General features: G+C 31.4%; 1 protein-coding gene across 1 annotated transcript in view; it reads left to right on the forward strand.

Annotated features, from left to right (window-relative positions):
- The window catches only part of LOC126885747 (uncharacterized), a 162,582-nt gene that overhangs the window by 74,218 nt on the left and 74,837 nt on the right, over positions 1–13,527 (forward strand). The window contains exons 7-8 of the mRNA XM_050652527.1: positions 2,994–3,132; positions 6,664–6,888. Coding sequence (XP_050508484.1) covers positions 2,994–3,132; positions 6,664–6,888 — 364 coding nt within the window. The remainder of the gene's footprint in view (positions 1–2,993; positions 3,133–6,663; positions 6,889–13,527) is intronic.

The raw sequence follows: 13,527 nt of genomic DNA on the forward strand, positions 1-13,527 counted from the left end.
GGAACCGCCCCAAGATAAAAGCGCCATAGTATATAGGGTAGATTTTGTTTCTTGATCTATTCCCTACTTGATCTATTCCCTATGTACTATCAAGTACATCGATGTAGTAGGATGGAATTCGGAGCCAAATACCCTCATTGACTGCCCTACAATAATGCTCTGCTATGATCGCGTGAGAGGGGACACACATAAGATTATAGCAAAATTTCTATTTACTGTAACTTTTCGAGTTTTTGAGCTACAGCAATGAATTTTATGTCATTGGAAAGGTAATTTTACATTCTTTCAAAATATGTAAAAATATACAGGGCGTATCTAAAAAAATTAAGATTTTTTATTCATTTCCGGTTCAACCGGAAGCCATATTTTTGGTAAAATTTATTGCGATAATAGGTACCTAATAAAGTACCATATATGTCTGCAAAATGTCTTTCAAATTTTAGTTTCTATTAAGAAGGAAGTTACAGGCACTCGAATATTTTTTTATAAAAAAGTCATAACTCCCCTCCTATGGGGAGTTAAGGAATCTGACTAATGTCATTCAATTTACCGACAGGATATCAAAAATATATCAAAAAATAAAAAAATTCCTTGGAGCCATTTTTGAGAAAATCTAGTTCAAAATGTCAAATTTTGACCCATTAAATATAGGCAACCCGTATCTTTTTCTGAAAAACGATAATATTCTTCTTATAGCCCCATCTTTAGGCTATATAACGATTTTTTCAAATTAAACTTATCTTAAACAAGTTTTTAGATAGGTAGGGAAATGTGTCGAGTGGGCGGTCGGCCATGTTGGCCGCCATTTTGAATTTGGAAATGTCAAATTCCGTATTTTTATTTACATATCGATGAGCTTACTTTGAGTTGAATTTCATTCATTTCGGTAAAAGTTTGCAAAAATGGACCCTAAATAACCCCCCTATTTCGGCCCCCCTTTGAGAGGTTTTTTTTAAAGCTTAGTTTTTCGACAAAATTCTCTTAAACTTACTCATACCGAACTTCATCAAAATCGGTCTGGTAGTTTTTGCTGGGCGGTGGCGACATACGTACGTACGTACATACTTCAGACATGTTTTTTTTATTTGCTTTTTAGACTCAGGGGGACTCAAAACGTCGAAAAAAAGTGAAATCTGAAAAAAATTTTTTTGCACGATCCTATAACTTTATCTATTATACTATACTACGTATATAGTACGATAAAGTAAAAAATGCTTCATCCGGCAAGCAGATGGGTACATTTCGACCTCCTATTCGGATCTTAGACTAACACGAAAACAATAGCAATGACAACTTTAAACTTCAAATTGTTCTATAAACTGTCAACTCTCTATGTTATATACATTTTCTGACCTTCTAGACGTCACTAGACATTTGCAGGTTATTGAATGACATCTCGAATATTCTCCAACTTAATACTTCTTCTTTTACGTCAAAGGACTCATTTTATAGAGGATCAGTCTGTTTACTGCTCAGCATAAAAGTAAACAGTGCAACAAGTGAAGGGTCCAGGACTGCATTAACTCAATGTGCCCGTGTGTCTACTGGCGTGGTGGTTATTGTATGTTTTCTTACTAAACTGCGCGTCATAGAAAACGGGCACCCTAAAAAATAGGTAATTTTTGAAGTCGCGTATCTCCTAAACTTGTTGTCCGATTGAAGTGATTTTTTGAATATGTTTTACCTTTGTTCTTTGTCAATATATCTGTAATAATATTTTTGCTAAAAAGGTAAATTTTCATTGTATACCGGGTGTACGAATCAAACTGTGTTTTTTTCTCAAAATTCGCAACACCCTGTGGAATATTCTAGCATTTATAAAATACTGAAATTAAAACCCAACTATAGCCTCAGGTTTTCTTAACATTCCGTTTTTTGATTCATTCGCTTATGTTGGATAGTACAAAAGTTAGGTACTTTAACAACTATCCATGTTCTTTTTCAGTACATGGTGTTTCTAAACAAGTGCGACAAACTTTAAGGGGTAGTTCTGCATTAAAAAATAATGACAGTTTGCTTTATAATCGTATGTCCGCAAATGCTTCGTTTCCAAGATACGGGATGTTGATTTTTTTCTTACAAACTGACGATTTATTTATTGCTTTAAAACCAGTTGAGATATGCAAATGAAATTTGGTGGGTTTTAAGACGTAGTTATTGCACATTTTTGACATACAATTAAGAATTTTATATTCACCATTGGCGTGCATACGGGTAATATGATCGGTCATATTACCCGTATGCACGCCAATAGTGAATATAAAATTCTTAGTTGCAAGTCAAAAAATTCGCAATAACTATCTCTTAAAACCTAGCAAATTTCATTTGCATATCTAAACCGGTTTTAGGGCAATAAAATAAATCATTACTTTCTAAAAAAAATTCAACATCCCGTATCTCGTAAACGAAACATTTGCGGACATAAGTTTATAAAGCAACCGGTCATTATTTTTTCATGCAGAATTGCCCCTTAGAATTTGTCGCACTTATTTACAAATAACCTATACTGATGAAGAACATGACTAGTTGTTAAAGTACATAACTTTTGTATTATCCAACATAAGCGAATTAATCAAAAAACAGAATGTTAAGAAAACCTGAGGCTACAGTTGGGTTTTAATTTCAGTATTTTATAAATGCTAGAATATTCCACAGGGTGTTGCGAACTTTGAGAAAAAAACACAGTTTGATTCGTACACCCGGTATACAATGAAAATTTACATGCTTAGCAAAAATATTATTACAGTGATATTGACAAAGAATAAGGCTATAACATATTAAAAAAATCACTTAAATCGGACAACAGGTTTAGGAGATACGCGACATCAAAAATTACCCATTTTTAGGGTGTCCGTTTTCTATGACGCGCAGTGTATGTGCATATATTATCTGAAAACTCGTCAAATACCTGCGAAGTCATCAGTTTTCCATTATTTATTTTTCTGGAATATTTCCCTTATTTAGTTTTAAATGCAATATTTTCTGGATTTCAGGGAGTTTTATAACAAAGATGGAGATAAATACAAGATACCAAAGGCACTTATACGCAAAGGACTATATTGTGTCAGCATAATTTTTGGGGAATATCACCGAGGTCTAATTACAGAGGTCATGAGTAATGGTAAAAACAGAGTATGTATTTTTTTCTTACTTTAATACACTCATATTCTAAGGCTCTCTTCACTAAAAAATATTATTTTTAATCAGAATATCGGGAAAATTAAAAAAACTCACGATCTTGTATAAATAATGATGTTATAATATTAATATATAGTTTAATGCGGCCGGTTTCGATGTTTATCAGCTTTACATCATCATCAGGGCATACGAATTTGAAACAAGACAACAATACAAGGCTACACGCTGCGTAGAATCGCCATCAAGCCAAAAAGGTCTCTACCATTGTGGGGTATGATCTTTTGTTCATCGAACTGGTGTTATTCGTTATACAGGGTAATGTAGAGCAAAAAAGTCTTATAACATTTTTTTTCTAAATTGATCCGTTTGACCAAAAAACGAAAATACATTTTGATATGCAAATTGAAGTCTGGCAACAACGCGCAACTCAAAAATCTAAAGATTAAAAAAGTAGGTTTGTAGGTCAGTTGCATCTATATATATTATCGGTTTACAACGTTCTCCGTCTTCCGATACCCGTTCGCCATTCCTCTCTGTCCGCACATTGATCTACTTGCAGACTTCTTTCATCCATGGCTTTGTTTATTCTTGCCTGCCAACTTTTCCTCGGTCTACCTCTTCTTCTTCTACCTTGCAGTTTCCAGTTTTGTATTTGTTTTGGGATTCTGTCTTCGTGCATTCTTTGTACGTGACTAAACCATCGTAGTTGTATTTCATTGATTTCGTCATAATTTATTGTATGTGTGACCTTCATTATTTCTCGTATTCGTTCATTGGTGACATGTTCTCTTCTTGATCTTCCTGCAGCTCTTCTCCAGAAATCCATTTCGGTGACCTAACATTCGTTTTGCTTTTTCCTTCATAGGCCATACTTCGCAGCTGTATGTTATGATGCTTTTCACTACGGCGTTATAGATCTTTTTCTTGTTTTGGTTGTTTATCTGCTTGTCCCAGAGTACTGAGTTTAGGAGCATCTGATAGGTAAAATAATGTAAATATCAACCAAACCCATATCCATTATTTTGCAGGTAGGTACCTACGATGTCAACAACCCCAAAAATCACACCTAAAAGTAAATAAACAAGGGGCTATTAGGTTAAAATTCCACAGTCACAGCAAGTTCTTCTAGGCTACGTTGCCATTCAAATTTAAAAATTCACTTATATGGAGAACAATGTAATTTTTTTCTTGGAAACGGTTAACTTAAGAACAAAATGTTATAGGACATTTTTGTTATAAATTGTGTATTATATCCATACCTTAACGGAACGCACTATTTTCGGGGACACCCTGTATACTGTATATACAGGGTGTTTCTAAATAAGTATGACAAACTTTATGGAGTAGTTCTTCATAAAAAATAATGGCAGTTTGCTTAATAAGCATGTCTGCAAGTGCTTCATTTCCGAGATACGGGGTGTTAAAATTATTGTTTTTACAAACTGAAGATTTATTTATTGTTCTGAAACCGGTTAGAACTGAAGTTTTAAAAGGTAGTTATTCCTCATTTTTTACATTAAACTAAGAATCTGATATTCACCAGTGGTGCGCATACAAAAATTGTGAATTTTTTTTTAAAGAAAAAAATAGTATATCACTAAGATATTTCAATTTAAAAACTATTTTTGAATTCCTCGTTCAATTTGTGACAGAAAATATATATTTTCTTTTTTTTTTTCTATACGAGGCGCAGTTTTTATTCAAAAAATAAAACATCTTAACGCTTACAAAGTATTCGACATACTACATGAATGTATACAGTATGATGCAAATGAAAGGAATAAATTCGTTATTTCGTAAACCGGCGACTGTAAGGAAAAATCCCGAAACAGGTCGATTTTTATTTTAAAATTATGATATTCTGGCATGCATGGCATACTAGTGACGTCATCCATCGGCGTGATGGCGTAATCGATGATTGTTTTAAATGGGAATAGGGGTCGTGTGCTAGCTCATTTGAAAGGTTATTCAATTTTCTATTCAGTAATATAAACATTTACATAACTATTTATACAGGGTGTCCAAAAAAACCTATTAAATTAAATTATTTGACAAAAAAAAGAAGAATGTATGTAATTTATTTAATTCAAAATACATTTTACTGCTGTCACAAATCAGAAAAAAATGTTTACTTCACAAATAAACATTGCTTGTCGCTTAAATTAAATGTTCAAACTTACAAGAGGCAATAGGTCTGGATCCCGCGTATAAAAAAAAAGTTGATTAATAGCAAGCTGAAAATTTGTTAAAAGCTTAAGGGTGTCTAGTCGGATAAATTTTGATATATGGGAACACTGGAACCGGGGCAGTTTTAATTGTGGAACAGGTTAAAAATTTGGTACGGTCAGACCACGAAAACGGCACATTTATTTTGTCCGACAGAACAGACTTAAACTCTCCGAACAGAGATTAAACTCTCATGCAAAAATCAGACTGCTATTTATCACCTGTCATAATTCCTGTTATTTCACATATTCGACATGTTCCACTCATTAAAACGCCCATTATCACCGATTTGGTGATAAATAGCAGTCTGATTTTTACATGAGAGTTTAATCTCTGTTCGGAGAGTTTAAGTCTATTCTGTAGGACAAAATACATGTGCCGTTTTCTTGGTCTCACCGTTCCAAATTTTTAACCTGTTCCACAATTAAAACTTCCCCTATTCCAGTGTTCCCATATATCAAAGTTTGTTCGACTAGATACCCTGCTATTATCACTTTTTTTTTCATACGCGGGATCCAGACCTACAAGTGGCTGGCGGTAGCTGGCTTAAACATTGAATTTAATCGAAAAGCAGTGTTTATTTGTGAAATAAACATTTTTTTCTATTTTTGGTTAACAGTAAAATGTATTTTGAATTAAATAAGTTACATACATTCTTCTTTTTTGGTCAAATAATTTAATTAAAAAATTTGTTTTAGACATCCTGTATAAATAATTATATAAATGTTTGTATGACTGAATACAGAATTGAATGACCTTTCAAATGAGCTAGCAGAAGGTCCCTATTCCCATTTAAAAAAATCATCGATTACGTCATCACGCTCAGATGGATGACGTCACTATTATGATATATATGCCAAAATATCATAATTTAAAAATAAGAATTGACCTGTTTTGGGATTTTTCCTTAAAGTCGTAGAGAGTCGTTCCAGAGACTTTAGCGAGACATGACAACCCTGTTATAACATGTGTAGGCGACTCAATGTGACGCATGAAAATTTTGGTTACTTTCGGCTAGCTTCGCAAAACGAGAAGGATATTTGCTGCATGTCGAAATTTATCGTCGCTATGTTTATTGTGTCGTGTCGAACTTCTAAACTGGTCGACTATGTTAAAAGTTCAGATACACATGTATTAACTCCTATGTTCCGTTTTAATCTGAACGAACGTGGGACCTGTATATAAAATATAACATCATTATTTATACGAGATTGTGAGTTTTTTACCCGATATTCTCTTAAGTTGAACTCACACAAGGAAGCTTTCCTTTATTTAATAGTTTTTTTTTATTTTTGTTAGATATTTTACATCGATTATGGCACCATAAGAATAGACACTAATGAGTTATACTTCCTTCATGATCGGTTTTCTGAATTACCGGCCCAGACACTTAGATGTAAATTGACTGGCATTCAACCCCCTATCAAAGGAGCGGCATGGTCTAATGAAAGTACACTCGAGTTTAAAGCGTTGACAAAAACAGACAAAAAATATGTGGCTAAGATATCAAGGATTAAATGGGAGGTAAGTATTGTAGTATAATATAGTGTACCTATTCCAAAGAGAACAAAATGTGAGATCACTGTTACAACTCGACGATGGTAACATGACCTCTTTCATGTTGCGCGTTAGCGCGTATAGTATAAGTAAGAAATATAGTAGCACAGTCAGAAGTGTAGGTTTTGATAGTTCCGCTTTAAGCCATAGTGCGGCCGCTGGTTTTTTGTTGTAATTAAATATGTAACTAAAAATATTTATTTTTACTTAAGTATATACCGTTAAAGCAGGACATATCGTATGTGTTAAAATTAATTTTGACGATTTTTTATTTACTTTCACCTTACAGGTATCATCCATTTTATTGCATGCTTACATTAAGATGTAGACTAGCTTTTGTGATTACTCTTGTTATTGTTAGAATTATTGATATTAAAAGAGCTTTAAATTAACGTAAGTATACAGTTCAAAATTTTTAAAATGCAATAATAAATGCAAGCATTCTTTTTTTATTACCGTTCTTTTTTTATTTATTTTAAAAAATAAATATAAAACCAAAAACTGTTTTTTTAAATCTAGTCTTTTCATTATTATACTTGTAATTTGTCGGAATATTAATTGCACAACATAGCAATAACAAGAAATCGCTTAAAATACGTTACACATAATTCATTTTTTGCGTCACTATCATTCAATAGGAAACTTGCATAAAATTTTAAATTCGAAAAAAATGTTATAAATTACAACAGAACATAATTTAAAACATGTATCAAAGATAAAAAAGTTTTGTTTGTCTTTCGTTTGGCCCCTAAAGACGATTAAAAATTCAAATTATACCAGCCAGCCCAAAACGCGTCGTGACGTCATCCTGTTATATGTTTACATTCTGCACCAACAAAGTAAACAAAATTGTATATAACAAAATTGTATATAAACGTCAGTAGAAAATACAGTTATGTGACGTCGCAAGTGTTTTTGATCGTTAGAACTGTTCATAGAAAACTTGTACCTTTACAAAATGGTTTTATTTGCCATAGTAAACCTTCTTTCCTTTCCTTCAAAAACTGTATCAAACTCCCATCTCAATATTCCCCGACGATGAGCTGGCCAAATACTCAAGTAGGTGGAGGCCAATAAACTAAAGAAGCAGAAGAAGAATATACCTAAATATAACCATAATCATAACTATATAACAAAACTATGTGACGTCACGGGTCGTTTGAACTATTTTATACCGCAGAAGACTTTAAATTTGTATTTCTAAGTTATTACGAGTTTTTGAAGTGTGAAATTTTGGAAATCTCTTTTTTAAACAAAACTGAACATTATTATGTAATAAAAAAAAAGAATGTGTGTGTACTTTGTACGCACGTAAGAAGTTATACTTCTATTATAATATAATCCAACTTCATATTATGATTTCAACGAAATCAATATCTTTAAATCTACTTTTAACAATCTACTTTAAACAGTTTTTTGTATTGTATTTAAATATTAAACTAATTTTAGAAAGAACTAAAAGAATACCAAAAATTAAAAAAAAGAAAAAAAAATATGACTTTGTCCGGATTTGAACGGGGCACCTCTCGATCCGTAGGCGAATGCTCTACCGATGAGCTACCACCGTTGTGTATACATACGATCATTTCTCGGACATAATTACAATCACGGTGACAGATAGATTAATTGAAAATAAGCATTACATAACTAAGATGTAGCGACTAATACCATACTGTCGGTGTGCGCATGCGCCCAGAAAAATAAAAACACGTAAAAAACTATAACTTCAAAAATGTACAAGTTCCCTATTCAATAATAAATTTATTTCTACCATTAATGTGGAGGTGCCCATCAATGTGGAAGAATTTATTTAATATAGAAAATGAAAAACTACAATTCATAATAACTTTTAGAGGTAGACAGAAAGGTTGCAGGTTATTTTTGACTGACATAAAAATAATTAAAGAAATGCGAAAAACTTTTTTGTACTAATATACATGAACCTTATTTAATGTACAGTATCCTCGGACCACGGATTAGCAAGACTTTCTTCAACACCAATAACGGTGGATAATAAATGGATAAGCATCCTGCAAGCATTGATTATAAACACACACATAGATACCTCACTCTAAGGTAAAAACGAATTCAGTGTTAAACTCCGCCTACTTACACCTCTTTACCCCTCAAGCCTAAGTACTAACTGACTGTATGGTGGCGACATTAATTGAAATCTTTGCCAAGATTGAAAAATAAATTTGAGTTACCTGCTCCAGCCATTGTCCAGTGCAATAGACGACAATATAAGGGTGGCATTCAGCATTTTCACAAATAATTTTAACGTGCTTGTAGTCTATATTATGGAATTCCGATTTTACTTCAGAAAAAACGCTAAAAATTGATTAATGAAAACAGTAGAGGATTTTTAAAAATTATTTATTTATCAATACACTACAAAGGAATAACAAAATATAAAATACATAATAAAATTAGCAGTGATAAATTACATGTCATGTAAATTACTTTTTTGTAACTTTTCAAACCAATTAATTTCCAGAATTGATGCAAACTAAAATATTTCAAGCTAAGATACATAATTTATTTCCAGATTTAGTCCATTCACTCACGGTAAAATATTGCAAAAAACCTCCTAATTTTAAAGAATCGCTTGGATTGACATGAAATTTGGCTTACGCCTAGCTAAGATGTCAAAGAAAAACAAATGATGTACCGATGTGTGCTTTGGCCCTATGGTTCAGTATCACCCCTTCTCGGGAGTGAAAAAATATATGTTCAAGATAAGTTCAGAAGTGCCTAAAATCACTAATTCTAAGCAACTTTTGTTCTATAGAGTTTTTTCACTACGTCAATACTTATTTCGAGTTATTGAAAAATAAGTTCTTTTTCGTCAAATTCCATGTTGAATATTTCAACGTGAAATAATAAAAAAAATGAAGCACTTTTCGACGAAAACTCATTACAACTTTTTTTAAAGTGTTTAAAAAAGGTTTATTTATATTATTTTTGTTAAGTTTCTAGCGTCAAAAGTAAGCAAGTTATGATCAAAATATATTTGGTTCCTATTTTTTTGTTAAAAAATCGTGAAAATCACCCCCTAATTAGCATCCTAAATGAAATTAATCGTTACAACTTCACAAGATCACAACTTGCTTTACTCGTGTATGTATTGTTTCATCGGTTCAAAGTGGAAATTTTTGAAGGAGCTCTAGTTGAAAGGGTCAAAAACTAGTCAAAAATCACGAGTGTATGCAAATTTTGAACAGCCACATCTTAACCAATTTTTGCCTTACAGAAAAACAAAAAATCCAAAATATTCAGAAAAGCAAAACCTACATTTTTTTTACTCTTTGTGATTTTTGGTGTCACTAATAAATTTTAAGTTATTTTGAAAAAAACATTTTTTTCAAAATAAAAAAAATTGTTAAAAAATAAGCCCTTTGAACAAATGAAACTTACAGATCAGTATAAATAATACATAAGTAAAGTAACTTGGGAAGCGGTAACGATTAATTTGATTTAAAATGCTAAGTGGGGGCTGATTTTCCCGAGTTTTTTTGACCAACTTTATTTTGAGCGTAACTTACTTTTTATGCTAGAAACTTATTAAAAAACAAAAATGAATATTTTTTTGAACACTTTAAAAAAGTCGTACTGAGTTTTCCCCAAAAAGTGTAAACTTTTTTGGTTATTTCACGTTGAAATATTTGCTTTGAAATTTGACAGATATGAAACTATTTTTCATTGGTTACAACTTTGCTTCTACTGGGTCTAGAGAGTTCATACATACACCATTTTTTTCTCTTTTTAGAAGCTATATTTTTACTGGAAACCTTTTTTTCGGTAAAGTACATATTTACTTTTTGAGTTATTTGCAAAAACCCACCTAAAAAGTGTTTCTTTTTGTTGAAAAATGAACATATTTACTCGCAAATACCTCGAAAAGTATTAACTTGCTTAGAATTACTTTTCTTCTTTCCTATATGTATTCCAAAATTTCGTGTCAAGCCAAGCGGTTATTTAAAATTTGGAGTAAAAACCGTGATTCAATGGTATTATTGGTTGCTATTATAGTTTTCTACTGTAGTTTTATAAAATAGTTTTAGCTATAGTTTTATAATAGTTAAGATTATATTTAGAAAATTGTATCATGTTGTGACTGGCTGTATGGCATTTACCAATGCCAATTAAATAAATAAATAAAAATGTTATAAAACTAGACAATAATACTACTATAACTACAGCTAAATTAATCGCAATAGTTGAAGTATTCAAATATCTACATTATTAATTTACCGAAAATAAAACCTAATATATAGCTATAAATTTTTACAAAATAACTGCAAATATCTAGGAACCTGGGTAAATAAAAACGATGACCAATGTATCTATTAGAGAAATCAGGACACGCATTGAAATTGCAAGACAAGCATTTATAAAAATGAAAAAAATGTTTGTTAATCGAGATCTTCCTCTGTAGCTGAGGATAAGAGCCTTAAGATGCTACGTGTTCTCGACTTTGTTACATGGAATGGAAAGCTAGACACTAAAAGTAGACAATATAAATAAGTTGAAGCATTTGAGATGTAGTGCTATAGAGGGATTTTGAAAATACCTAGATCTAACGAGTTACAAATGCAAAAGTATTAAGAAGGTTACAATGTTACAAAAGGATTGCGAGGTGATAAAGAACATCAATACAAGAAAGCTGGATTTAGGCCAAATTACCAGAGGAGCGAAATATGAGATATTAGGCTCATAATGCAAGGTAAAATTAAGGGTAAAAGATCCATAGGTAGAAGAAGAATTTCCTGACTGAGAGACTTAAGAGAGTGGTATAGTTGCAGCTCAATAGATATTTTCAAAGCAGGCGCCAATAAGGTACGGATAGCTGTAGTGATGGCCAACCTTCGATATGAGAAGGAACTTCGACAAGAAGAAGAGGATATAAATGTTGTTCTGAGTAACATTGTACTACAAAAAATTGACAATTTATCTAGAAAAGGCAATATAGAAGTCTGTGCAAAATAAGAAATTGTACTGAGGTGAACTAAAATCAATATGATTTACTGTTCGATCACATACTTTTTACATTTAAAAATTATCTAAGGACTTTCTAGAATTAAGACATCGATGTTTTAAAAAAAAGTAGTGGTGAGTACCAAATACAATAGATTATTATCTTTCTTTGAAAAAATACCACAAATTCCCAACGTTCAAAATGAATAATGTAAGTACATACATATCTTGATAAAGTGACAGGGAATTTCCAACATATTAATAGTTGAAGGCCATTTGCCTAGGAACAATAGGTAAAAGCTGGATTAAACAGACAGGATTAGAAAGTTTAAAACATCACTAATGAGATCATATTTAAAAACAAAGTAAATAAGTATATTTGAATGTTAATTCTTTTCAAACTAAGATCACAGTATAAAGAGGGAACCTCTATATACTGTGATAAGATTGTAAAATTAAAATATTGGGAAAAAAAGATATATATTTATTATTTCTTTTTCTGAAGAAGTACTTTCATTGTTGACAATATTGAAACATTTTATTATTATTAAAAGTCGAGAACAATTAAAAACCACGTTAATATTTATATGAAAGTGCTTTAAAAATGAAGGTATATGACTCTTGAGAAGAATTAATATTTTTTAACAAACTTGGTATACGACTCATAATATCTGACATCTGATTCTTTTATTTTTAGTTTTGAGACATGCAAGTTTTTATCAATAATACATTTTTCCCTAAACTTAATAAAAAAGTTTTCTATATGATTCCAAGGTTTTAAGACATACTGATATTGTTTTCCTGATATTATAAAATACTTGTTAATATCTACTGTATATAGAGACTAAAGCTAATAGTGTAGTTTAACATACAGTTAAGTCCACGGTTATTTACCCGTGCGTCATTCATACCCGGCGAGATAAAACATATACTTTTTATCTAGCATCATTCTCTTCCACGCATGAAACTAAAGACAAACCAGCTACCGCCTGTTATTAAGTAAAAACACATGTTATTTTTATAAACGCACTAAACTCAGTACATTGAAAAGATCTAGGTAGAAAAAAAGACGTTTTCATATTTTAAATAGAATTTGTGACGTTTCTGGGTTGTTTACTTTTGTGGCTGTCAGTCTGTTGAATTTTTTGCTGTTTACTTGTCGAATTTTTGCATTTTGATGTTTGTTTACCTTTACTTTTATCGAAAATAAGTAATTTTCTGTGAATCTTTTCCCTTTTAGTTTTCTGTTTGCTTTCATTAACGTTATACCACTGACAAGTTTTAAAAAGTTTGATTTTTACCAAAAATTTTATAATTTTCCTTTTATGGTCTTCGCAGCTTTTAAGCCAATTAGTAGTTAATAAAATATGGTTAGTCACATAGGTTTCAATTTTTTCGAAAACTGCATTATCTACTTTAAATAAATTAAAAGCCTCGTGAAACTTTTCTAACAATATTGTAGTAATAGTAACAAACAAATCTGATGGTCTCTGAAGAAACTTTATTTCTTCATTTGCGCCATAATCTCTGAAAAGTAACATTAATTCGTGTTTCTGTAATAGAATTTTGTTGTCTTTTAGCAAGTCTTCCTGGCATTTACTACAATTCAAGTTCTTTATAATCTTATAG

Source organism: Diabrotica virgifera, chromosome 5 (genome assembly GCF_917563875.1).
Source record: "Diabrotica virgifera virgifera chromosome 5, PGI_DIABVI_V3a".
NCBI lineage: Eukaryota > Metazoa > Arthropoda > Insecta > Coleoptera > Chrysomelidae > Diabrotica > Diabrotica virgifera.